We start from the raw sequence: 23,137 nt of genomic DNA on the forward strand, positions 1-23,137 counted from the left end.
AAATGAAAAGCACATCAGTTTAAATTTAAAAACAACAATGAAAACAACAACAAAAACACGTGAAATGCATTTAACTCTCCTTAAAGGCAAAATGGCTTGTAAAGTATTTAAAACGTATTAGCTCCTTCCAGCACATATATAAGCAAGACAAGAAAAGATGAACTAGTAGGGAAAACACATTAAGCTATAAGTTTTTAACATGTTAATATTTTCTTAATTTTAATAACTAACTGACATTTTGAATCAAGGGAGTCTTGTTAAATATTCAGCACTATGTTCTTGTCAGAGATGAAGCCTGACCTGCAAGACTCAAGAGTCGTTTTGCACAAGACAGTCTCAAGCCAAAACAGTGACAAGGAAGTCCCAGCTCTGATCAACCCCAGCGTGCTTTACCTCAAAGACTCTTGACTGTCCAAATGGTTGACACAACAGGTAAGAGAACAGTATTTTCTTATCCATAGAAAACTGAGATAAAGAGATTAAATGACTGCCCAGCCACCCACAGGAAGCTTACAGCTCCAGTCTAATCTGAACAAGAAGCCCATCTTTTCCTGGAAAATTAACACTTGGATGCATAGAATGCAATCAGAACTTAGAAAAAATAATAAAAAAATACCACAATACCTCTCTCTCATACATATAAAGAGTAAGAGGGCAATCTGAAAAATCTTTAGCATATTATATTCATGATACATTAATACCATTCACACATAGCACTGTAACTTAGCTAACTTAGCTTACTATGAAGTTAAGAATCCTTATGCATTCCAGAATTAAGCAAGTCAAAGAAACATTTTGTTAATCTTTGTAACAGATAAGCCATCCCCCACACACAAATATCTCAATACATCACCTACTTATCTCATAAGCCTGGGTGAGCATATCCCTTTCACAAACAATATCCACAGGCTGGACGACTTTTGTGATGATCTCTTCTTCATCATCATCATGATAATCTTCCATTTTCTTCCGAAATTCTTTTAGTAATTTAAGGCAACGAACCATGACATCAGTACCTATGAACATGAATGTTGTAACAACCTAAACAAAATGCAAGTTGCATGTGTGTGTGTACAGGTTTAAACTATGTTGTTTCCCCAGGCAGCATGGTAAAAGTAGTACAATGGGGAAGAAAAGACTTAAGACAATTGCTTATTTCTAGGAAAGATTTTCATTAGCTCTTCCCTATATATATATATGAATCTGTCAAAATAATGACTAGCAGAATTTTTGAGATGTTCCAAACATTCATGTCTATGTCAACATTAGGTCTGCTCAATGCAGTGACTTAAGAATGGAATGGACAACACTGCAATAATAGTAAAAATTCCAATAGTACAAATAAATCTGTGAAATGTGTTTCCTGATATGCTGATCCACAGAATTACAACTTCAGAAGACAAATCTGACTGTGAGATCACTCACTGGGTATAAGAAATCTCCTTACTTTTCCGTCCCTACAGACTCAGAACTTTTTTTTTTTTTTTTTACTTTCTACAAATGCAAATTACATGATTAACATTCATGTATACAAATACAGAAGGAAGCATACACCAACTACCTAGCATCCTAGAAAATGATCACACAGAACAGTCCTACCCCACCCAGTAGTCTCTTAGAACCTAACTAAAACGTAGTTATTTTCTACAGTTCCATTATGACTGAGAAGAACGGATTCTTCTCCATCCATGTCTGCAGATCCTATAGATGATGTCAGTCATATTAAGGAAGCTCTACGTGCAACTATTTGTGAGAAACTAAGCTTCTAGATTTCTTGTCCGAAGACATCTTCTAACCTACTCTGCACCTAGGGAATGGGTAAGTTTGTGAACACATATGGTGTATTATAACGAAATGCAATGAAAATTGAGACACAAAATCTAAGGTTGTATATGAGGACAGAACACACTGCTATCCAGAAGACACTTGGCATACAATTCAGTCCCACATCTTAACATGTTACTGTGTACTAGCTGTGCTGTAGTAACCCTCTACCTGCTTTAGCCTTCTGGGATTTCATAGAAGAGTGGGGACAAATGACTTTAGGACAGCTTTAACAGCTCTGCTCTTTGATATAATGATGATCCACTATTACCAAAGCCATTCAGCTACTGCTGAACCATTTAAGAGACCGGTGTTTAAGATAAACTAGAAATAGATTACTGTACAACACCAGCTTATCAAGTGCAGCAATTCAGTAGCTACTGCACAAGTAGCCAATTAACCCTGCAGCAGTGAGTGGGAACATCTACAGCCAATACTACTCCTCTGGCAGAGCCCTGCTGTCATAAATGCCAGGTGAAATCATTAAGGTTTCAGTTAATGAATTTTATCTTATGTTTATATATGATGACTTACTGAAGCCTAGCTGATATGAAGTTAATCCACTGTAGCTTACTCATGTGACTGAGCTCCAGGCCAGATGATCCCGTATTTCCTCATCTGAATTCTTTCCCTGTCAGATTCTGCTTTGGATAAAGTTCTGACATTCTGGTAGGGCTGTATGCACTGTTATCACAACCTCTGTGTTTTTACAGCCCATTAATTTTCACTTGAAGCCATATTTGAAAACAAACAAACAAAATCAAAATATTTTTTACTTTAGCTCTTGCTGCCCAGTAATGTGCTTCCCATAGCAGATGCTGTGGCTTTGTCCTGAACATGTCCTGCATATTTCTATCTGCTTTCCTTTGTAACTCTGGAGATTAAAGTATCTTGAACTCTTATGAAAATCAGCTATTATTAAATCATCCTAGTTTAATACCTTGTGTCTTTAAGGCATTTTTGTGGACTTTCAGCTTTTATGCCGATAACTTGAATGATAATTTCATCTTAAAGATCCACCAGCTGGCATTTTTCATAGCAAAATATTAAATAGTAAATGCAGCTGCTGCTGTCTCAATTTGTGACAACAGATAAATCACCTACTGCCTTGTGTGCTGCCACCACATTTATAAATAGATATGAACTCTTTTCTTCTAAGCAAATACTTTGGAAGTTAGATATTTTATTACCAATAACAAACTCTATTGTCCAATACTATTTAGTCTCTCCACTCTTGTTTGCAAATATCTTGAGCTTACTAGAACATCTCTGACACAATTCATTATGAGAAAAGCACAACAAACAAACATGGTGCAATACTGCCCAAAGACAGCATAAGAGGCAATCAATTTTTTTGACCATTACAATGCTAAAACATGTGACCAAAGGTATCACGCCATACAAAGTGTGTTGAGACACTTGCTGAAACCAGAAATATAATAACTACATACAACATAAACTTTTATAAAGTTCAATGGGAGTTTTTCCACATACATTTAATTACAGACGCCCATGTTGGAGCATCTTTGAGGATCTTCAATGTCATCTTGAAACTACACTTAAGTGAATTCTGGTGTATAAAACTCCCTGATATTCTTACGGGATGAAGGTGGACCTGCATATTCCACAACAAATGATCTTCTCAGACCAAAGCTGCTCTTACCAGAACTCCTTCAACCTTTTCCTTATTTATTCAGTGCAATGGAGGAGATTTCTCTTTGACCCTTGCTAAATGCTGTATCTACCTTTGGCCACTGCTCTTCTTCACCCATAATTGTTTCTCTACAAATTTATTTCCTTCCCCCAGACTTTAAAGATTTTAAGGAATTTATTATCTTATCAAGAGCCTTAACCCACCTCTATGTGACTGTCACTCACTTTTGTTCTCTCAAAGTTCTCACGTCTTTATTGGTTCTTTCACTTCTTCCTTCATGACCACTCCTTAATCAGAAGGACTATTTCATTTGTGATGTTTAGATCATATTAAAACTATTACGTTTCCCCCCCCACAAGCAGTTCAGTGCATCTCTGAAAAAAAAACCAACAAACCACAACACTGTTCATCTTTTAGAAGTATTTTCTTATCTACCCTGGCAAATTTGATTCTTAGGATTTTCTGTGAGTAAAGATTTGATCTTTACTTCCTTCAACAATTGCATTAATTCTAATGGTGATACTAGTCTTCCTCATGCTTTCTGTTATTGCTTCTTGTAATTATTGTCCCACTAAGTTTTATACAAGAGCAACTGCTCCTGTTTGTTCCCTTTCTTTGTGCAGTCCTACTCTTTTGTCTTTCCATTCATGTTTGGAACTTATCAACAGTTTTTGCAAACGTATTAACTTTGGATTCAAAGGAGACTATGCATTAAACCCTCCCTCAGTAAAATATTTTTTTCTGTATAGCAGTTGTAGGCTATCTTCTTTGTTTAAAGAATTCCAAGGTAGTGCTGCAGAAGCCTACTTTTAAAATTTGATATTGTACTCCCAAGCTACAGGATGACAATATGACACCTTCCAGAGAAACTTTGCATTCTGATGACTTCCAGCAAAAATCATAACTTCCAGCAGAAGTCATAACTAAAACGGCCTGTTTCTGTAGCATGGTAGTTAATCATGGCGTCATTTGCTTTATATATTTAACTGCCAATCTGAAAAGGCAGCAGACTGCTCATCATCCCTATACTCTGTATTGACTTCAACAGTTTGAACAGGAGTCATGATTCACTTGAACTGCTTATATTGAACCTGCCTTCACCCAAGATGTGTACGGTACCTATTTCTTACAAAGCTGGAACAAATGCTTAACTCAAACATCTGCAGTGTTCTAACTCTATTAACACACTTCTCTGAAAATATGTCTTTGTAATTATGTACTTAAGCAACTTTTAATTTAAGATTTGAATCTTATAAAAAGATTGGCATCAGTGTAATTACACAGAAAGAAAGCAAAAATAGTTCTATTTACCTTTCTTTGTCTTGTAGGGCCCTCCATTGGGTTGTATCTCTTGTAACGGGATGGATATTACCTTGGCTAGGCCAGCATTCATCATATATTGGTAAAGACGTTTGAAAGTTCTCTCACAAAGACCCTAACACAAAGAGAAACGGTAAAAGGCATTGTGAGCCAAAACTCTGTCTTTCAGGAAGTCCACAGAATTACCTATTCATCTTCAAAAAGAAAAAACATAAACATCATTGGAAGACCAAGGAGTTCTCTAATTCAATGACCTTTGCTATCACAAGTCTCTATCCTCTAGGTGATTAGCAAAGACATTCACACTGCCTGTTTTTAAAACACAGTATTTTGGGGTAGGATATCAAGGAAGAATCTTAAAAGCCCATCAGTGAAGACACAGGCAGAGCTTCAGGGGCTTCTGCAGTATGTTCCATCCCTCCAGCTCTAACCTCCAAATAAGCAGCAGCAACCTACAAGTATTACACAACAGAATCTATTGACTGTATGTGGAAAAAAAGTCTGGTGCTGTGACAAATTTTTTCTAAAGCTGTGGGCGGAATAGAACTCCTTGATTAAAGCAAGCAATGACATTAACTTGATCTAGAGTAATATGACAATGGTATTTTCTTCCCTTTTTTCTAATTCAATAAACTAGCAGGTTTTTAAGATCCTTCTTTTGATATCCTACCCCAAAATGTGGTAGCAACTTTAAAAATGGAAGTATGAAGAAGTGCCTTTGATACTAATCAATTATATTCTATGTAAGAAAGGATTTGAAAAAGAATAATGGATCTCACCAATTCTTCCCTCAAGTTTCCTAATGTTTCCATATGGTTTGAACGAGCACTTAGCATGCTTGAGAGCTTCTCCATCAGGATATCGTATTTACTCCTCCTAATCGAGAAAAGAGAATATTTGACATTTCAGCATGCATGTAACTTTGTAAGCACAAATTATACCTTTCTAAAATGTTAATTATTAGAGAAGGTACTCTGAAGTGTTCTTAGATTGTTTTAGAACTTAGAGCTTTCTTTTCCTTTTGTGAATAGCAGGTGAGAGAATTTGTCACTAAGAGACCCCAAGTGAGGGAACATAAGTAAGTCCATGCTGTTGCTTCATTGGAAATTCACAGGCATGAGTTCTGACTGTAAACAAAATGGGAAAAGAAAAATGTATTAAAAGTCTGTTTGAAGCAAGAACACTAAAAATTAACAGAATGATGTGAGCTACAGTGAGAAGAGAGAGGCTCATAGCAGGCAGGTGATAGGCACTAGAATACCCTCTTGTTCGCACTTCCAAGAGCAGTCCAGCATCTGGAAGATGAGTTAATAAGTAAATTGTGATTTTCTTTAAAGAGATTGAGACTACAAACTTTCAGAATTGTAAACGGCCACAGCCTACCCAGGAGATCTTTTGAACACTCCAGCGGCACATACCTATCAACATGAAAGCGAGTCAGAAGTAAAAGAATGGAGTGTTGCTGTGCTCCACTTGGTAGTCTTATCACATGAGACTGCATTGTTATGAGACCATTTCTGTCCAATACTCTTCGGTGATAATGAATTTTTCCAGCATCCACTCTGAAGAAAAGATAACAAGATATGTATAAGCATAGGAGCTTCTGCAAACAAATACTAAGTGTCCAGTATTCAAACAGCCTTCACCTAAATTACCCACAGTCTTGGTCATACATGATGCTACTTTACAAAGTGATGATCTCAAAATTAAGAAGTACCAAAATTTAGATACCCTGTGAAATTGATTGTACAAAGTATTTTATATCACTCTGAACAAGGCAAAAGCTTTACAGAGAATAAGCAGAAAACAAATGAGAGAAGCTATACAATATGAGACTGTTTGGGAGTTCAGTTTCAAGTGTTTCAGATCCCTGGAAGAGATGCAGCATTTTGCAAAATACCATAGAGATACAATTTTTATAACCTTCCTCTGAATTATGTGCTAAAAAACAAGCTTTAGGATTAAATGCATGAAAAATAATTTATTACTGGTATCACACGGAAGCATGATGAGACTTGGCAGTGATGTGATCGTGCTTCTAGATACCTAATGCAAGCAGGGAATGTTCTCTCAATAATGATTTTCCTAGAATGTTAACTGTCCATTACTACAGAGAACTTACAGTATGGTCTAGGTATTCTATCACTTCTTCCTTGAAACAGAGCACTCTGGTCACTGACTGATCATTTTAGCATTTTTCCTTAATCTCCCTCAAACATCAAGCTCTAGCAAATGCTTAACCTTTCCAGTTCTCTACAGTGTGTTCAGTCCTCTGAGAACTTTAAAGCCTGTGTACTGACCCAACAGACAATCTCTGGTCCCATGAGAAAATAGCAGGAAGTATAATGAGCTCTAGGAAGAGACCAGTACCTTCTGTAATAGAGACTCCATGAGACAAATGCTCTTGTTAGCAAGTATGAGACACTACCAATCAAGATATGAGTTTAATTGACACATAGGAATACAGAAACATGTAAGTAGTCAGTAGAAACTTACTCACTTCAATTTAATTGATATATCAAAATATAAACTTACTTAAAAGCTCCACTGTGCAGATCCCTCTGAAGCTCTCCTTGCCACCTAGCACGACCTAAACGCTCCAAAATGCAGTAGGAGAAGTCCGGGAGCTTTAGGTCAGGATCCCCCTCCCAGCCTATCAAAGCTCTGTAACGCTGGTCCTGGGAGGCAACGATGACCAGTTTCTCTCCCCATCTAAAAGAAAGGAAAAGAGCAAAAGTTCATTAGAGCCATAAAAAGAGAGCTGAATCACTTTTCCCCACAAACATCCCATTTCCATAGATTTGCACAAACTTGGTTACAGGAGTAGAGTTTTAAAATCAAGTTTAAACCCTTTTAGTGCCAGGTCGCAGGATCTCACTCACTTTTCAACAGCTTCTGTGTAAGTATAACAGGGCTGCAGATCCTTCCTCCTCACTTGATCAGTGATATCCACTCTCTCCTTAAAATACCGGCAGGAACCCTGTATGCCATCCTTATTATCCAAAACCATGTGGACAGGGTAAATGTCATCCAGCGGCACCGGATCCCTTTTGGTTTCGAGTATTCCCGTCTCCAGGTCTATTTCTTCATACCTGTCAAAAAGCAGCCGGCGTTTACCCAAGCCGGGGGGGAACCGAGGGCTCCTGCGGCAGCTCTGGGGGACGGTGCCCGGAGGGAAGGGGACAGCGGGGCGGGACGGGGGGGTGACAGCGGGGCTGGAGGAAGCCAGGGGGGGACAGAGGAGGCCAGGAGGGGTGGAGGAGGCCGGGGTCTCCTCACCGGTCGTGCAGGCGGAGCGGCGGCCGCGCCCTCGGCAGGAGGTAGAAGCTGACGGCGGGCTGGGCGCAGAGCGCGGCCCACAGCAGCTGCTGCGTGGCGGGCTCCAGCGGCAGCGGGAACGGGGGCGAGCGGGTCCCCAGGCGGTGCCACAGCGCGCTCAGGGTGACGCCGTCCAGGCCCTCCAGGGCCACCTCGTCCAGCAGCGCCCACAGCGCCTCCATGCTCCGCTCCGCGCCTCTTCCGGCACCCGGCGGCGCCACAGAAATGACGCCGCCGCCCTGCGCCGGTAACCGGGGAAACGGAGAAACAGGGAAACGGGGCAACAACAGGGCTGCGGCCTAGCGCGGCGCGCCTCGGCCCCGGCTCGCCCAGGCTGCCTCAGGCGCTGGCACCGCGGGGCTGAGGGGGCGCGGGGCGGCCGCGCCTGGCTCCCGGCTCCCTGCTCGGAGAGGGGACGGAGGGAGCCGGTGGCGTTTGGGGGGCAACTAGGGGCGAGCGCAGGGGGCCGGGGGCGAGCTGAGGGGCCGGGGGGACGCGGCGGGGATGTTGGGCACGGAGCTGGCTGGAGGTGACGAGCTTCAGCTTGTCGCCGTGTAGGAGGACGCCCTGCCGCAGCCTGTGGCAGCAATTCTGGGCCGCCCAGTGGGAAAAGTTTGCGTTTCCTGAAAGGCAGGCAAGGTAAAACCTTTGATTAAACGCTTTAAATGTATCCAGGCTCCCAAGTTTTAGATCTAATAGCCGGCACGAGTGGTGCCCCTTCAGGAAAACTCCCATCGCTGGGCCTCGGGTGTGGCCTTCGCAATTGTGCCTCAGCATCGCCCTGCTTGGCAGCTCTCAGATTAAACACTGGTTGTACCCTCTGCCTTCCCCTTTTAGTGTTCTGAGGCTCTTCAGTAGATTGTGAAGGGCTCTGAAAAAGTAATGAAAATTCTGTTCTTCAGGAAACTTACGTGTTACACTGACTGCATTGTGCGCTGTTGAATGAGGAGCTACTTTCAGTTTATAGCGTTCATGGTTACCGAGGGTGCAAAACCAGTAACAGTCTACAGTAAATTACTTCTCTTCTTAAGTGTGGCAATTCTATATTAATTTCAGCTTAACACTAAGGATATGGTGACTGACTTTGATGAAAAACATGATGAATATTTAGTATCCCTTCAGCAGAGAAACCGGTAAGAGACAAAATTGATATCACTATTGAGTATGTAATATCTGTTGTGTGCTATGTAATATTGTGTCTAAAATCAGTAGTGGTGAATATTAGTTTAAAAACTTGTTTGTGTTGTGAGGCCTGGTTTTCTGTGTCTTAAAGCATTCCAGTAGTTCTCTTCCCTTTGTTTTCCAAGTCCTTATTTTTGGAGGAGACTGTGGTGATATTTCTCCAGCATACCTTAAAATAAGATACAGCTTGGAGCTGACAGTCTTTGCCAGAGTAATGGCTTGCTGCAAGTGGACTTAATAAGTGCTTGGCACAAAGGAGAGACTCCTGTTGGCAGCCAGTAGCACTGAGTTGACCAAATTGAAGGTTGTGTGCTCTAAGAGCAGCCAGGGATTTATCTGGGGGTTACTGACCTAGGGCAACCCTAACACCTTCGGTTGGGGAACAGGACTTGAGCAAAGTAAAAACTTTGAGGCAGACCCTGTTACACAGGGAAAGCAGACTTGTGAAGCACTGCTCACCAGGGTGGGATTGGTTGCCCATTACTGAGTAAAATTTCAAAGCATGCAGAATGCTTGAAGCTGCAGTGCAAGTGGGATGTAGTTTTTGACCTGGATGAGCAGATCTCTGGGTGGTTTAGGGCTTGGGCTGCTTGTGAATGTTACCCTGCGGGACGGAGAAGTGCTTTTGGAGCAGCCGATGGAGAGGCGATGGCCTATAATGGCCTGAACCTGCCAATTTCACAAATGAAAACCTTCATGAAGGGACAAAATTTGGCATTTGTTAGAGATATAAGCAAATTGCTGAATTGTTTGTGTAGGCACAAAGCCTGATGTTTGTAGTAAGTCCTCAGATTGTTAGGATACTAGCTGCAATAATATAGCCTGCTGGACACAGGATAGTGTGTGTATTAGATACATGTTCAGACTCTGCTCATGTTAACCCCTCTGGCCTCATCTGCTGTGACAATGCAGGAAACCCGGTTCTTGCATATCTGGAACTCAGTTTTATTTTTAGCATTTGTAAACACATGTTGGAATGTGCAACTTTTAATGAGAATGGTGAATGGCCGAGAATTCTTAACGTGAGTTAGGAATACTTAGTCAGAAGGTTATGTTTTTTGGTTAGGATGTTGTGTTAGGCCAAGGGTTATGTCAGCCTTGTTTTTTTTTTTTTTTTTTTCCACAGAGAGAACCTGAAAAAAACAACAACAACAACACACACACACACACACACAAAAACAGTTCCAACAGCTGACTTTGAATAAATGTCTTTACAGGCAGGTGTCATCTCTGGCCATGGAGATGACTGGATTCTCAGTCAGTGACTGAGAATAGTGAAGACTGAGAATGAAAGTGATAGTTACATCTTATGATGAATGCATGTTTATTATAACAGAAGAGAATATGTTCTTGGCCCAGAGTGATGCTCTGCTGACAGTGTCTCTGACTTTATCCGAAAGGACAGGAGGGATCTTTTCCTGTAGAGACCCTAACTCCAGGGCTTGATTCCATCTCCTCTGACCTGATCGTAGCGAAATGTATGGTATCTTTCTCTACTGGAGTGGTATTAGTTAGAATCTTCAGAGCTATGAAATTTCAATCGCACATGCATTTTACAGATTCCTCTGAACTCCTATGTTATAAGCCAGTTTCATTGCAACTGTTGATTTACTCTGGCAGAAAACAAAACCAACAAAAAAAAATCCACCCTCCACAACAAATAGTACGGTTTGCACACAGCAGATTTAGAGAACTTAGTAAATTTTCAGTACTACTGACATACTCATTGCAGTGTCTACTTATTAATGCAGAATTATTTCACCAAATTGTTAATTCTTAAAATATAGTATCTTTTTGGTAGCAGGAAGTAGTTTAAAAATTCAAAACTTCTAATTAGCAGTGTCAGTCTATGCATAGTTATGAATATTTGTAACTCTTGTTATTTAAAAACTTGTGTGGATTTCTATCATAATATGCTTATAGACATTTAACTTACTATAAGTTCATCTTCTCTACACTTCTTAAAAAAATCAAAGCCAAACAAATGAACACTAGATTTTACTCTTTTGAAGTTTTAATGAGTTTAAAGTTCTAGCATCTCTAACTACACTATTGACTTGGGGCTTTCCCCCTCAAGTTTTGAAACAAAAATAGTACTTTCTTTTTTTCTTGAAAAGAGCTCAACCATTTTAAGATTTCCAGAATTCTAAACAAAACTTTCTCAAGTTCTCAAGAAGAAAATTTCAGTAGAAAAAATGCCAAATGGAAGAAAAAAATGATGTGGAATGATAAACAGCATAGAAAAATCTAAGAAGTGAAACACTTGTTTGAACTTTGTGTCACAGGGTGTCAGTACTCATACAAGCATTAAAGAACAGGAATCGGTGCTGGAAGCTGTATTCTGAAATTGTTACTTGAGCTACAAACTTTTCTTTTTAAATTATTTTTGTGACACTGTGCCTTTGTATTTATTGCCAATATGATCATCTGTATATGTACTGTATAGGGATGAGTTATTATCCTTTCTACTTCAGGCTACTGAGGCATTTAAAAAGAAAGGATCCTACACAAATCAAACTGGAACAGTTAGAGCAAGGATTTTCTCTGTATATAAATGGAGCTAATTCAGAGCTGAGAAATTACCACAAAAAATTTAACTCACATGGCTACCTCAAAAATGAGACACAGACCGCCAGGACAAATGGTAAGTTACCTCAGAGTTTTATGGAGGTTGCAGCCTCAGAAATTTTAAATATTTGCTCATCAGAGCTGTAATTCAGCCAATGCAGTGACCTGTCAGGCTGTGTGAGTGAGGCAGCAGTGTTCAAGAACAGTGGAATGAAATTCCGTACTGCTTTCATCAGAGTACTTATTAAGCCAGTTGAATGTTACAAGGAGTCTCTGCAACACCCTATCAATTGCTCGGTTGATCCCTAATTAATTCCCATGTTTAATTTCCCCATCTGTCCACTTTTCAAAGTTATAACTAAAACTAGAAGATTAGAAATATATATAAATTGCAGTGTAAAATAATTATATACCTTTGTCTGATACATAACACTCTTTGTAAGTTTTAAGATATGATAGGCTTCAGTATTGTCTGGTTTCCTGCAGACAAATGGCATTTGATTAGAGAGACTATAATCAAATTATAGACTTAAATTTTGTTAAGTTATCATAGTCCTCTTAATAAGACAGCTAATCTTTACTTAAATATTTGAAGTAAAGAAAATTTGCCGTTTTCTTCCTGTGGTTAGCTGGCTTTATTTGAAAAGTGAAATTTTATTTCTCGTTTAAATCAGTCTGTCATAGAGAGCAATGTAGTAGTAGGAATAATTTTGCATGCATGAAGTTATAAAGAGGGAGCTTAGTGGCTTTCTAATCCATTTAGCTTAATGAAAATAAATGATTTCCCTAAATCCCAATGTAAAGCATTTTACCAGTCTTAGTCTGTTATCCTCATACTTGTAACCTGTCTCATAGAGTGTATCTTCTTAATCTGTTGCTGTATGGATAGTGTCTGCTAAGCTTTTTTTTCCTAAAAAATTAAGACAAATATTTAAAAACAATGCTTAATATGAAAATTTATGATTTAAAGTTTATTAATCTCAACAGTACCCAAAGCTAATTTTTTTTTGTTCTAGCCATAACTCCAACCTCCATCTCTTTCTTTTTTTTTTTTTTTCCCTTCCTTCTACACTGGGTACATGTTACTTGTTTTTCAAATTTAAGTAAGTTCAGGCTTGTTCTATCAGTCTGTTCTATTGTTTCTTGCAAGTCATAAAGCATGGGGGTGGGGAATGAGATTGTTACCTGTCTTTTCCCTTAGTTTCGCTGTTTTCTGTAAGAAAGTAAGAGATTGCGTGTAAAGTTGCAAAAAGCTTCATGTTCTTGAATATTGGAAAAGAGGAAATTCTGTGCTTTTGTCATACTGGGGTGATATACTTTTAAGTAGCTGAAGGTGTGTAAACCAACATCTTTGACTTTTTGGTCAAAAAGCTGTGTAGAGCTGTTAGGCAGTAGCTGTAACAGAACTTTGTCAAGAGAAGTTTTCTCTTCAAGTTCTGCTGTGCAGTTGTTATCTCTAAGCCTAACCACGGTGTGTGTGTGTGTTTTGTTTCATTGTGGTTGCTTATTGCCCCTTGATTCAGTTCAGGTAGAACATTTAGCTTGTCTTTGGGATTTAAGGTACTTTTAAGGACTTAAGTGGCAGCCTGTGTTCCCTTCCTCAAATCCATCAACTTTGAGACAGTGGCATTATCTCTGTAGGAGAGAACTCAGTATTTTGCTGTTTCCTAGCTATCCAATATTCTTTTTTTAAACATATGCAGCTGCAGTGAAAAATACCAACTAAATCATCCTGTCATTTTTCTTCTACCATTTGATTTTACCAGTAGAGTCCAATGTGGGCGTTATTGGTGATCTATATAAAATTCTTGCCTGGAGGTAGTATCTTAGCAATTCTGTAGTCTGTTTCATTTTTAGGCATTTCTTCTCAATGACTGAACATTATTTTACTCTCAGAAATGATTTCTGGCTAAGATACAGTGCTGAATTTTCTTCCCTATCTATACCCAGTAAGAATTATTGCATCATTTATTACTTCTAGAACATCCATCTATCAGATTAGTCTTTTCTAAAAAATTAAGAATGTGTGATGCTTAATAGTACAGAAAGGACTCCACACTTCCTGAAAGCGTCGTCATAAATCTCTCTGGGCTATTTTCTTTGTCTGTGTTTCCTAGAAATAATTAATGATAATACTGATTGACACACTTATGCTTAGGCTTGATAAATGAATTAAAGTAGATGATGGGCTTATAATATGTACAGTCGGGAAGCTGGTCTCCACGTACACTGTCATTTATATGGGTGTGTAATCCAGACAGTTTTACAACCAAGTCCGTACTTTCAGTGAATGTTGATGTAGTCTAAGAGATTTCTTAAGGGCAGCGTGGGGTCTCCTTGTATTATGACTAATATTTTAGTGGTGTCCTACTCAGTCCTTGGCTACTATAATAGTAGGCACTGTCAGCTTGAGTCTCCAAAGATACTCCTACTAGGGAATGACAACAGTGGACCTATTTTGTGTGCTGAAACAGGTAATAGTTTGTATTCATATTCTATCCATCCCATGGGAAGAATGTTTTTGCCTCCATTGCAAACATCTCTTTAGTGTATGTGACTCAGTTGCATCATCTTCTACTTGGGTTTTGAACTACTGTACTTTAGTGGCTTGGATTTGGTCACAGGAATCCATCACAAAATACTCAATTCTGAGAACCAGCACTGGTGGCATGAGTTCTACCCTGTCCCCTTTTCTTATTTATGCTTGTACCATACATGATGACCTTCTGGGCACTTGCTTAGAAAATAAGGATTGCTTAAGAACTGAATGGTAAAAGTGTTTCCACTTTTGTCCAAAGCAGTGACCAAATCAGACCATGCTTCTAGCATTGTAATCTCAGGACAGATCACCCTTGGTGCCTGAGGAGCCCCAAAGCAGTCAGCCCCAATGCTGATGACTGCGAGGTATAGTTGGAGTTATCTAGGATTAGCCTAACAGTGTAACAGGAGCTATAGTTGGAAGGGATGTTTTACAAGACAAGATGTCAGGAATCTTATTTCCTCCCTGGAACAATCCATTCCCTTTCTTCTCTGCCCTGTTTCAGGCCTCTGGGAGTGAATAAGTACTTTGTGTAGAGGCAACAGAACAAGCCTTTGATCATCTTGCTCTGTAGTTTTATGATCACTCGAAATTGACCTAAGCCTGCATTGTTGTACTACCTCTTGCTGTTCCCTCCTACATGCTTGTGCTAGCGTTTGTACAATTGTGGACAACCAGAAAGTACAAGTGACTAAATTAAAAGTAATCTTTGTTTTCTATTCTTCCTCAGTTAAATCTTGCTGATAAATTTTCTGAACGGTTCACTGCACAGGTGCAATGTAGGGTTGTCCAACCCAAAAAAGAAAATGCAGCGTTGAGAGTTGGGAATGAAGAACCTAATCTAATTTTGAAGTAAATCCTGCTTTGAATGAAAGGTTGGACTAGGTGACCTCTAGAGGTCCCTTCCAATGTAAATCTTGTGATTCTATCACCTTGGTAGGAATGCTGCTTCTTTTATTGGTTGTGCCAGTTTCTGCTGGCTTAAGATGACCACTCAATTATGGCTTAAAGAAGACGGGTTTTGCATCAGCTATTTTTCTCCACTGAAAAGAAATGGAAGCTGTAAATCTGTCTTGGACATAGGAAATGAGATGCCTTTATTTAGGATTGTACTGAGAGTGTTGATGATGTCCTTGTTCTGTTGAGGATGCTGATGTGACCTGCAAGATGTGCATCTTTGTGTCTCAGTAAAAGCATCTTTTCAAAAATCCATTGCTGTGCTGTAAGTTGGGACTATTTCCAGTACAGGGACCTTTTGTTCTGCTTGACCATACAAAGAATTTTCACCAAAGTTTTGATACCAACTCTCCCTCACCTTAGAAATGAAGGAAGATGATTGTTTTTCCTTTGTGTCTGACTTGTCCATGAAGAATGCTTCTTTGCACAGTATGTTAAATGTCCAATACATTGTGTTTAATCTGCCAGTACCTCAGTACGTTGTCTTAGTTTGAGAATAAATGTACGTACAAAATCCCTTTGTAAACCCAGCACAACATCTGTTCTTCATCAGGGCCCTGTCTATCAAAGTCTGCCTTCAGCTTCACTTTACCATATACCCAGCTAAGAGCAGGAATGGTGTGCACACCTATGCTAGAACAAATTTCTGTACTTCATATCAGTGAATGTGGGGCTGTGCATGCTGTTGTGCTAACATAGTTTTAGGCAATTTATTCTCTTGAATATGTGTGAGGGTGATTTATCCCCAAAGAGATTCAAAACTCTTGCTACTAGTACATAACTAGCCAGTATTTGAAGTGGAATGCCTTTTCAGTTGTTAATGTTACTCTCATATCAAAGATATATTCTTCACTCTTCATCTGGGGGGAAAAATAATGTGAAATAAAGTATGTATCCTCAAATATTGTATTTCTGCTTCCCATCTTCTAATTCTTCTTAGCAGCCCAGCTAAAAGCGAGTGAGTTGCAAGAACGCAGCACACAGACTGCACCAAGCAAAATACAACGCAAAGGATGGCTTCAGGTAAGAAGCAGTTTGAAGTAATGCATCTTTGAACTAATTCTTACATCACAAATAATTTTGTGGGAAATTGATTGCAATTAGTGGAGGGTTGGCAGTTTATATGCTTTGAGATTCTCATAGAATCAGAAACTTGGTTTAGTCTGGATACTGGGTGACAACATGAAATGATACTCTGACCAGTTTTGTGTCTTCTTTGAAGCCTAAAGTGACAAATCTCATTGGTTTGGGTTCAGTGACATCCTTTACAAGACACTTTAGTATCTCACTTAAAGGATGACTACTCCTCACCTACTCAGCCTGTCCTTCTCAAAGAGCCTCTCTCCATGACAGTACTCCAGCTGTGGTGGGATATGGTTCATACATCTCTGACCCTGGTGACGCTGTAGCCTGTAACTGGACACACACCTGTAATTCTTTCTGTTTGTTCTCCATTAGCACAGTGACATTTCAGAGAGGCACTTATGTGTGCAAATTCACCAGAGCAGGCTTGAGGGCTTTCCCCAGGAGGTTATTCTGCCAGCACTTCTGTACGTGCCTGTGCTTTAAGCGATTCCACTTCAGCTGTTCTGTTGATTGCTATATCTCTACTCTTATCATTTTTTCACTTGTTGAGGTGAGAAAGTGAACCCCAATGGGAATTGGGTTTGGTTCCAAACAAATGATGTGTGCTGGGCATGACCATGATGTGTACTCCAGGGACTGCAGCAGGTATGGAGTTCAACTGGGGCACTGTACACATCAAACAATAATGCAAGGGCCCAAAGGTGAGCTGAGAGAGGACAGAAACCTTCCATGGAACAGAGGGGAAAAGGATTGCTCAATCTTAATATCATTATGTAAAAGATTATTACTCGTTTTGTACTGCTGATGGCACTAAAGATGTCTAATTTCTTTGCATGTTTCTTTTAACAGAAAACTGTGGAGATTAAAACAGAAAGGGGGACTAAACTCTGCATTAAACCTCCTCTGGAATACTCTGAGGATTTTGAACCTTATGAAAGCTTGAGCCTGGAGAGAAATAGTGATGATCCTCTCCATTACTCTCAGGTACAATTAGCAGTTGCCTTCTATAGTTTATGGAAGTGTCAATTGAAATGCGAGTGGGGCCAAGTATTAGTATTGACTAGAGCATGCAAACCCAGTATATAGTATTGACAGTAGGTACTGTAGGATATAATATTGGATAAGGATTCAGGGATGTACTACATATAATGTGGTATCTTAAGTTTGAAAGTCTGAATCCTCCTCTGTCCCTTCTGCAGGCTGGTAACGGCTGAAACTAGCTATAGCTGATTTCTGTCCCCAAGATGTTTGATCTCTGCTACCAGGCTACAACCAACAGATTGGCAGCCTGCAGATTTTGGGGAATCCATGTTAGAAGAAGCCTAATGTAATCCAGACTTGCTCTATCAAACTGAATTTAGTCTTAACACTGAACACTATTTAAAGAGCCTTAAACTAAGCTTACATTTATAGAATGTTCCTTTAGGGAACTAAATTACTTGATTTTTGAAACAATAGTAAGAAATGAAATAATGACCTGCTCTTAACCACGTGGCACTTTAGCTCACCTTAAGGATCTGCTTAGTGTTTACTCACCAGGAGCTGCAAGGATTATGTTGCAACTATCAGAGCAAAGCAACTGAATCTTCAGATAGGCTACCCTTATAAGGGTTGCCTTTCCAAATAAGATCATCCCTACTCCCATTTTCTACTCAGGAACATTTAATTAAAAGTTTACTTAATAAGTAGTGTGGGTATAATATGTAGACAGTGATTTCTATTTTAAGATTTTTCTTTTATGACACTCCGCACACTTGATGCTCATATCAGTCAAGGCCTAACCCTCTCTGGACCAGTTCAGACTGGCACCGTGAACTCATGAATACATCATTCACTCTGATCATATGGCAGCTCAGGTTCTGGGTGGTAGGCACTTGAAATGTAGCTGTTCGACCTTTTTGCAGTGTGTGAGGTCCATGCCTGCATCAGCTGGTGACAACTGCTAATTGACTGTAGATATGGAGTAAGCTGAGTAAGCCCCAGGCCAATCTCTTTGACTGTGTGACTAGTAAGGCCGTTCATTGGTGGCTTTTACCCACAGTCTGATCTAAAAAAGCAGTAAACAGCAATAAGCTCTGTATGCTTGTGTATGCTCAGTTCTGTCTCTGATTTTGTCTCTGATCTTGATGAAGCTCTAGAGGTAAAAGTCCATGTGACTATATTGTTATTTATAATGTTCCTTTGGGGAAACATAGTTAACTTGCAGATTTGCTAATTTCTCTCACAGTTTGCCTTGTTGTTGAATCTCGTGACTCATGATGTCTTTGGTCATGAGTCTCTTTATCTTTCATTATTAATTTTTATTTCTTTGTTTTGTGATTCCTGCTCAGCTGTTTGTGGATGACTGCATTGTAAATCGTGAAACATTTTTCACAAGTCAGGATTCTGTGAGTCTGAAGAAATGTTTTTTGAGGTTTGGCATATCCAGAAAACGCTTGGACTAGCTGCTAAATCAACAATGATCTTAATTAGCAAACAAGTAGATGGAATTTCACTGCCTTCTCCCTTCTCTGCTCCTTTGCCTTCCCCCGTCATGCCCTAGTCCAGCACATACCATCATTAAAAGATGAGAAGCTCTTTCCAAAACAGAAATTGCTAAGCTAATATATTCAGAAGAGGAGGTGACACAGTATTTAAGATGTTTAACAGTATTAATTTGAGTTTCAAAACTGCTGTAACAGAAGACTTGAGTCTAGCAGGTCACATTATGAAGGCTGATGAATATCTCACTACATGTCTTAAGGTTTTTCTCTGTTTTTTTTACACCTGTAGCTTCCAGTTCCACACATGTATACAATCTTAGCGTATGTACACTTCATGTCTTTAACAATGGAATGTTAGAAAACCAGACTACCTTTTTCTGCTTCTTTCTACCTTTCCTGTACTGCTTTTGAGCTTATGATGTATTTTTTGCTCTACAAAACACAAAATTGCTTACAGTAATGTATTTTTATAATCGTTAAAGTGTAAGTAGTAATCTTTTAATTTTAACCCAAAACTCCACTTACTGTTTGTATCCCAGGAGGAAATAATTCTGGTTTTCCTGAAGTTGTAGTGTGTTCTCTTGAATATCTTAAAACCTCATTAAATTTGCTTATAAGTTAAAAGAAAGCCCCCACAATTCCCTGTCAAACAGCTGGAAATATGCTTAATATCAAACTCTAGGTTGCTTATAGACCCTCTTTTTGAACCTAGGTTTGTCTGTTCTTTGTAATATGTTTCTGTCAATGCGGCTTTTCTAACAAATGTAATTTGTAACAGGAGAGCAGCTTGAAGCTTTCATTACAAGCTGAACATACATTATCATGGTTCATTTGTACCTCACATAGCTTCCAGTTTTCATTCTACTCATACTGTTTGCTTACCTATACTTCTATTGAAACAATAACAACAAAGGTAGGAAAAGTAGATTTAAGATAGGCAAGATCTTTGCCTTTTACATTCGTAAGAATAAAAGGCTCCCCAGCATTATTTATGCTGTTTGTGGCACATGCTGTGAGAAGATGGGCAGTTTTTCCACAGTAAATTATTTTTTGCATAAAATCCTCTTGCTGTGGGTCCAATTCAAAATCTCTTTGCAAATTGGAAGCTTAGTTCATCAGACTATGTCTTTTCTACTGCTTTTTCAAGTACAGATATGTACATGCATATTATCACATATTAAATTACTTAAGAGATCTTGCTGTTGCGGACTCACAGCATGGCTGAGGCTGGAGGTCCCCCTGGGCCCATCTGCGCACCCCCCACCCCTAGCCTGAGCAGGCGGCCCAGGCCCATGTGGCTTTGGGAGATCTCCAAGGAGTAAACTCCACAGCCTCTGTGGGCAACCTGTGCCAGGGCTCTGGGCTCCGACACCTGCACAGCACAAAGTGCCTCCTGGTGCTCAGAGGGAACCTCTTGTGCTCCAGTTTGTGCCTACTGCCTCCGGGTCTGACATGGTGTAAAGCTGGAAAAATGTGTGTCCTTGCCTTCTCCATTACTTACCTCCTGTTTTTAACTTACTCCTAAAAATTGGTTTTGCACAAAAATTCCTTAGCCTACAGAATTTCCCTGCAAGGACTCTGACAAGAAAGTACATTGGAGATGTAGGATGATTTTTCTTTACATGTCTTCACCAGGGAAATGAAGACATGACATAGGAATATGAATATCTTTAACTACATCATGGCTCTGAGTTCATGAGAAGATTTTTCTTTCTCCTAGGGGAGGAAGAGTCAGCCACATTGGTTTATGTTAAAATAAATGTTTGAGCTTTCCTGACAACTTGTTTGTCTGAATTGTATCAGAAACTGAAAAACAGCTTGCAAGTCAGTGTAGAAGAGAAAAAGATGGAAGAAGAAGACTCTGTTAGTGAGGATTATGACTCTGTTGAAGAAGTGATTTCAGAACCATCTTCTACTGAGGAAACATCCACAAGCTTAGAAGGCCTTCAGTTGCATAGCAGTAGATCATTGCAGAAAGAAGCTTCTGAAGATCAGGATGCTGGGAGATGCTCTGGCCTTGATTCTGGTGCTGTTACTGTGCTGGAGTACAAGCAGGATCAAAGTAGTAAGTCTCTGTGTGTTATACTACTACAGTATTGTAAGAATTCTTTGACAGCGTTGTTTTTAAGGGAATCACTACAGGTTTGTGCTGTAATTCAAAATACCAATGTCCACAATCACGTGCTGGAAAGGTGTCATACCAGTGTAGTGTCCTTGCTTTCTTTAAGCAAGTGTGCACCCCTACTTGCCTCTATTCCTTCCTGGGTAGCGTACAGAACCAGCCAGGTTTGTGTTATGTCTCTGGGTAGACTTTTGATAGAGGCTCTTCTCTTACTATATGTCCTTATTGAAATGTGTTTTTTTTTTTTTTTGTTTTTTTTTAAGTATAAATTAATAGATTATAAAGATACAAAGATTAAAACCTGTTTCTCATAGTCCCAGAGCCCACATTGAGTCTGTGTATAGTTAAATTCAGAGGTACAACATTCAATTTGTATGTATATATGGATAGACATCCTATAATAGTGGTGGGTAAATAAATATGACAATCATTGCCATAGGGTATTTAGAAGGTAAAATGTATTGATGGCTTCAGGAGCAGTTTTAACAAATTAATGGGTAGCAAATTCATTGTACTTTATGAGCTAGCTGCAAGCTTCAGCATGGTGAAGAATTGCACCATATATTCTATATTCCTCCCTGTTCTATATTCCTTGCTGCTGTCAGGGATGAGATCATAACATAGCTGGTTATTTGTTCTCATCTGGTAGGGATCTGTTATGCCCAAGGGAGCTGTACGCTGGGATTTGCTGTGCTGTTTGCTAGAGGAAAGACAACTGAGGCTGTAGGCGTACATGGCTTCTCAGTGTTGACAGCAGTACTTCCAGCTGTAGCTTCAGCCTTCTAGACCAGCTTTTCTTTCAAGGTTGCACTAATGAGTTTAAAGTCCTCAGGGATGCAGGTTTCAGGACCAACATGGGGAGGAAAAAATAACAACAACAACAACACAAAAAAAAAAACACAAAAAACCATAAAATTAGTTTCTGTATTATGTTACAGTGAAAGTAATATGCAGAAAAGCTTAACTGTTTTTGACAAATAAATACTTGCTTCTGAATACAGAAGGCATACAGTAGACACTCTCTCTGGTTCCTGGGCTATAGGTCCAGCTTTTACATAATGATATAAATCAGAGCGAATGACTGCATCACCCAGTCTGAACCTGTACAGTACGCGACCTTGCATTTCTGTGAATGAATTCCAGGTGTTCAGGAAAATTTGTTTGATATACTGTTAACACTTAAAAACAAACAAAATGGTAATGTTGTTGCAGACTAATACTCCAATGGCAGAGTATTTCTGTATTAGTAGTATCTGACAACTTCCTGTTTTGTTTCTTAATGTGCTTTTTGCAGGACTGTGTATGAATAAGTGTATACCAGGGAAGCTCAGTTCTTCTCAGCTGCCTTTTCCACTGATTCAGAATCATGGTTTTCCACTCAGAAATTTCTCTTATTGCTTCCTCAGTAGCTCACTTTGTTTCACATGATAGGTCTTTACTGTTTATTTTTATTAGCACAAATGTTTGCCATGGTTGAAAAAATAGCTCTTTAAAAATGCTATCTAAAACTTGTGCCGACATTTTAACTCCTCATTCTTCACCCATTTTATTTGTAAAGTCTCTTTGTTTCTGCTATCCAACATCCCTTCATCAGATTGGCTTTCTTTCTGAAATTCCTTGGGATTGTCTCAGAGAATCCACATCACATAAAGCTTCAAGGCTTTTCTGGAGGTGTTGTATCATGATGGGGTTAGGGGTACCAAAACTGCTTGTCTCTTCATCCATCCTGTTTGTAATATGCACTTATCAGGTGTGCATACATGTATTTGATGCAAGTGCATCATCTTAAGATGATTCTCATGTTCCAGGTAAGTTTAATATTTCTAAGGCACTGAACTATGATCTCCTCCACCCCCCAGAATACCTCATCTGCTTTTTTTTTTTCCTTTTTTTCTTCCTAATGGGAAGTTGCAGAAGTTTCATTGGTTCTGCTTTTACTTGAAGATCTATTTCACTGCTGTGATGACCCTGGGCTCCGTCTGTCCTCCAACCAAGCCCATGTGTTGTGCTTTACTGAGCACTAAGGTTGGAGAACATACCAGGTCTCCAGCTTAATTAGCATTCGAGTGGACTTGATTGAAAGG

At 39.4% G+C, this 23,137-nt stretch overlaps 2 protein-coding genes across 17 annotated transcripts in view; one reads left to right on the forward strand and one right to left on the reverse strand.

Moving 5' to 3' along the window:
• GTF3C1 (general transcription factor IIIC subunit 1) overlaps positions 1 to 8,298 on the reverse strand; it is a 42,302-nt gene extending 34,004 nt beyond the window's left edge. For 2 of the 3 annotated variants that reach the window (XM_027468760.3, XM_021278080.4), the window contains exons 1-7: positions 8,078 to 8,298; positions 7,681 to 7,890; positions 7,334 to 7,510; positions 6,217 to 6,360; positions 5,578 to 5,674; positions 4,790 to 4,913; positions 858 to 1,016 (exon numbers count right to left, since the gene is read on the reverse strand). In XM_027468760.3, coding sequence (XP_027324561.3) covers positions 858 to 1,016; positions 4,790 to 4,913; positions 5,578 to 5,674; positions 6,217 to 6,360; positions 7,334 to 7,510; positions 7,681 to 7,890; positions 8,078 to 8,298 — 1,132 coding nt within the window. Of the gene's footprint in view, positions 1 to 857; positions 1,017 to 3,681; positions 3,803 to 4,789; positions 4,914 to 5,577; positions 5,675 to 6,216; positions 6,361 to 7,333; positions 7,511 to 7,680; positions 7,891 to 8,077 lie in introns of those variants that run through there. The other variant, XM_072023967.1, reaches the window with a different exon arrangement.
• KATNIP (katanin interacting protein) overlaps positions 1 to 23,137 on the forward strand; it is a 108,984-nt gene that overhangs the window by 7,517 nt on the left and 78,330 nt on the right. For 8 of the 14 annotated variants that reach the window (XR_011803642.1, XR_011803643.1, XR_011803644.1 and 5 more), the window contains exons 1-6: positions 8,370 to 8,755; positions 9,173 to 9,249; positions 11,773 to 11,942; positions 16,303 to 16,385; positions 17,298 to 17,432; positions 20,735 to 20,996. Coding sequence is in view for 9 of the 14 variants with exons in the window: in XM_072023969.1 (XP_071880070.1) it covers positions 9,188 to 9,249; positions 11,773 to 11,942; positions 16,303 to 16,385; positions 17,298 to 17,432; positions 20,735 to 20,996 (712 nt within the window). In the remaining 5 variants the exon portion in view is untranslated. The other 6 variants (XM_072023970.1, XM_072023971.1, XM_072023973.1 and 3 more) reach the window with 6 other exon arrangements.

The sequence above is a fragment of the Anas platyrhynchos genome, chromosome 15 (assembly GCF_047663525.1).
Source record: "Anas platyrhynchos isolate ZD024472 breed Pekin duck chromosome 15, IASCAAS_PekinDuck_T2T, whole genome shotgun sequence".
Lineage (NCBI taxonomy): Eukaryota > Metazoa > Chordata > Aves > Anseriformes > Anatidae > Anas > Anas platyrhynchos.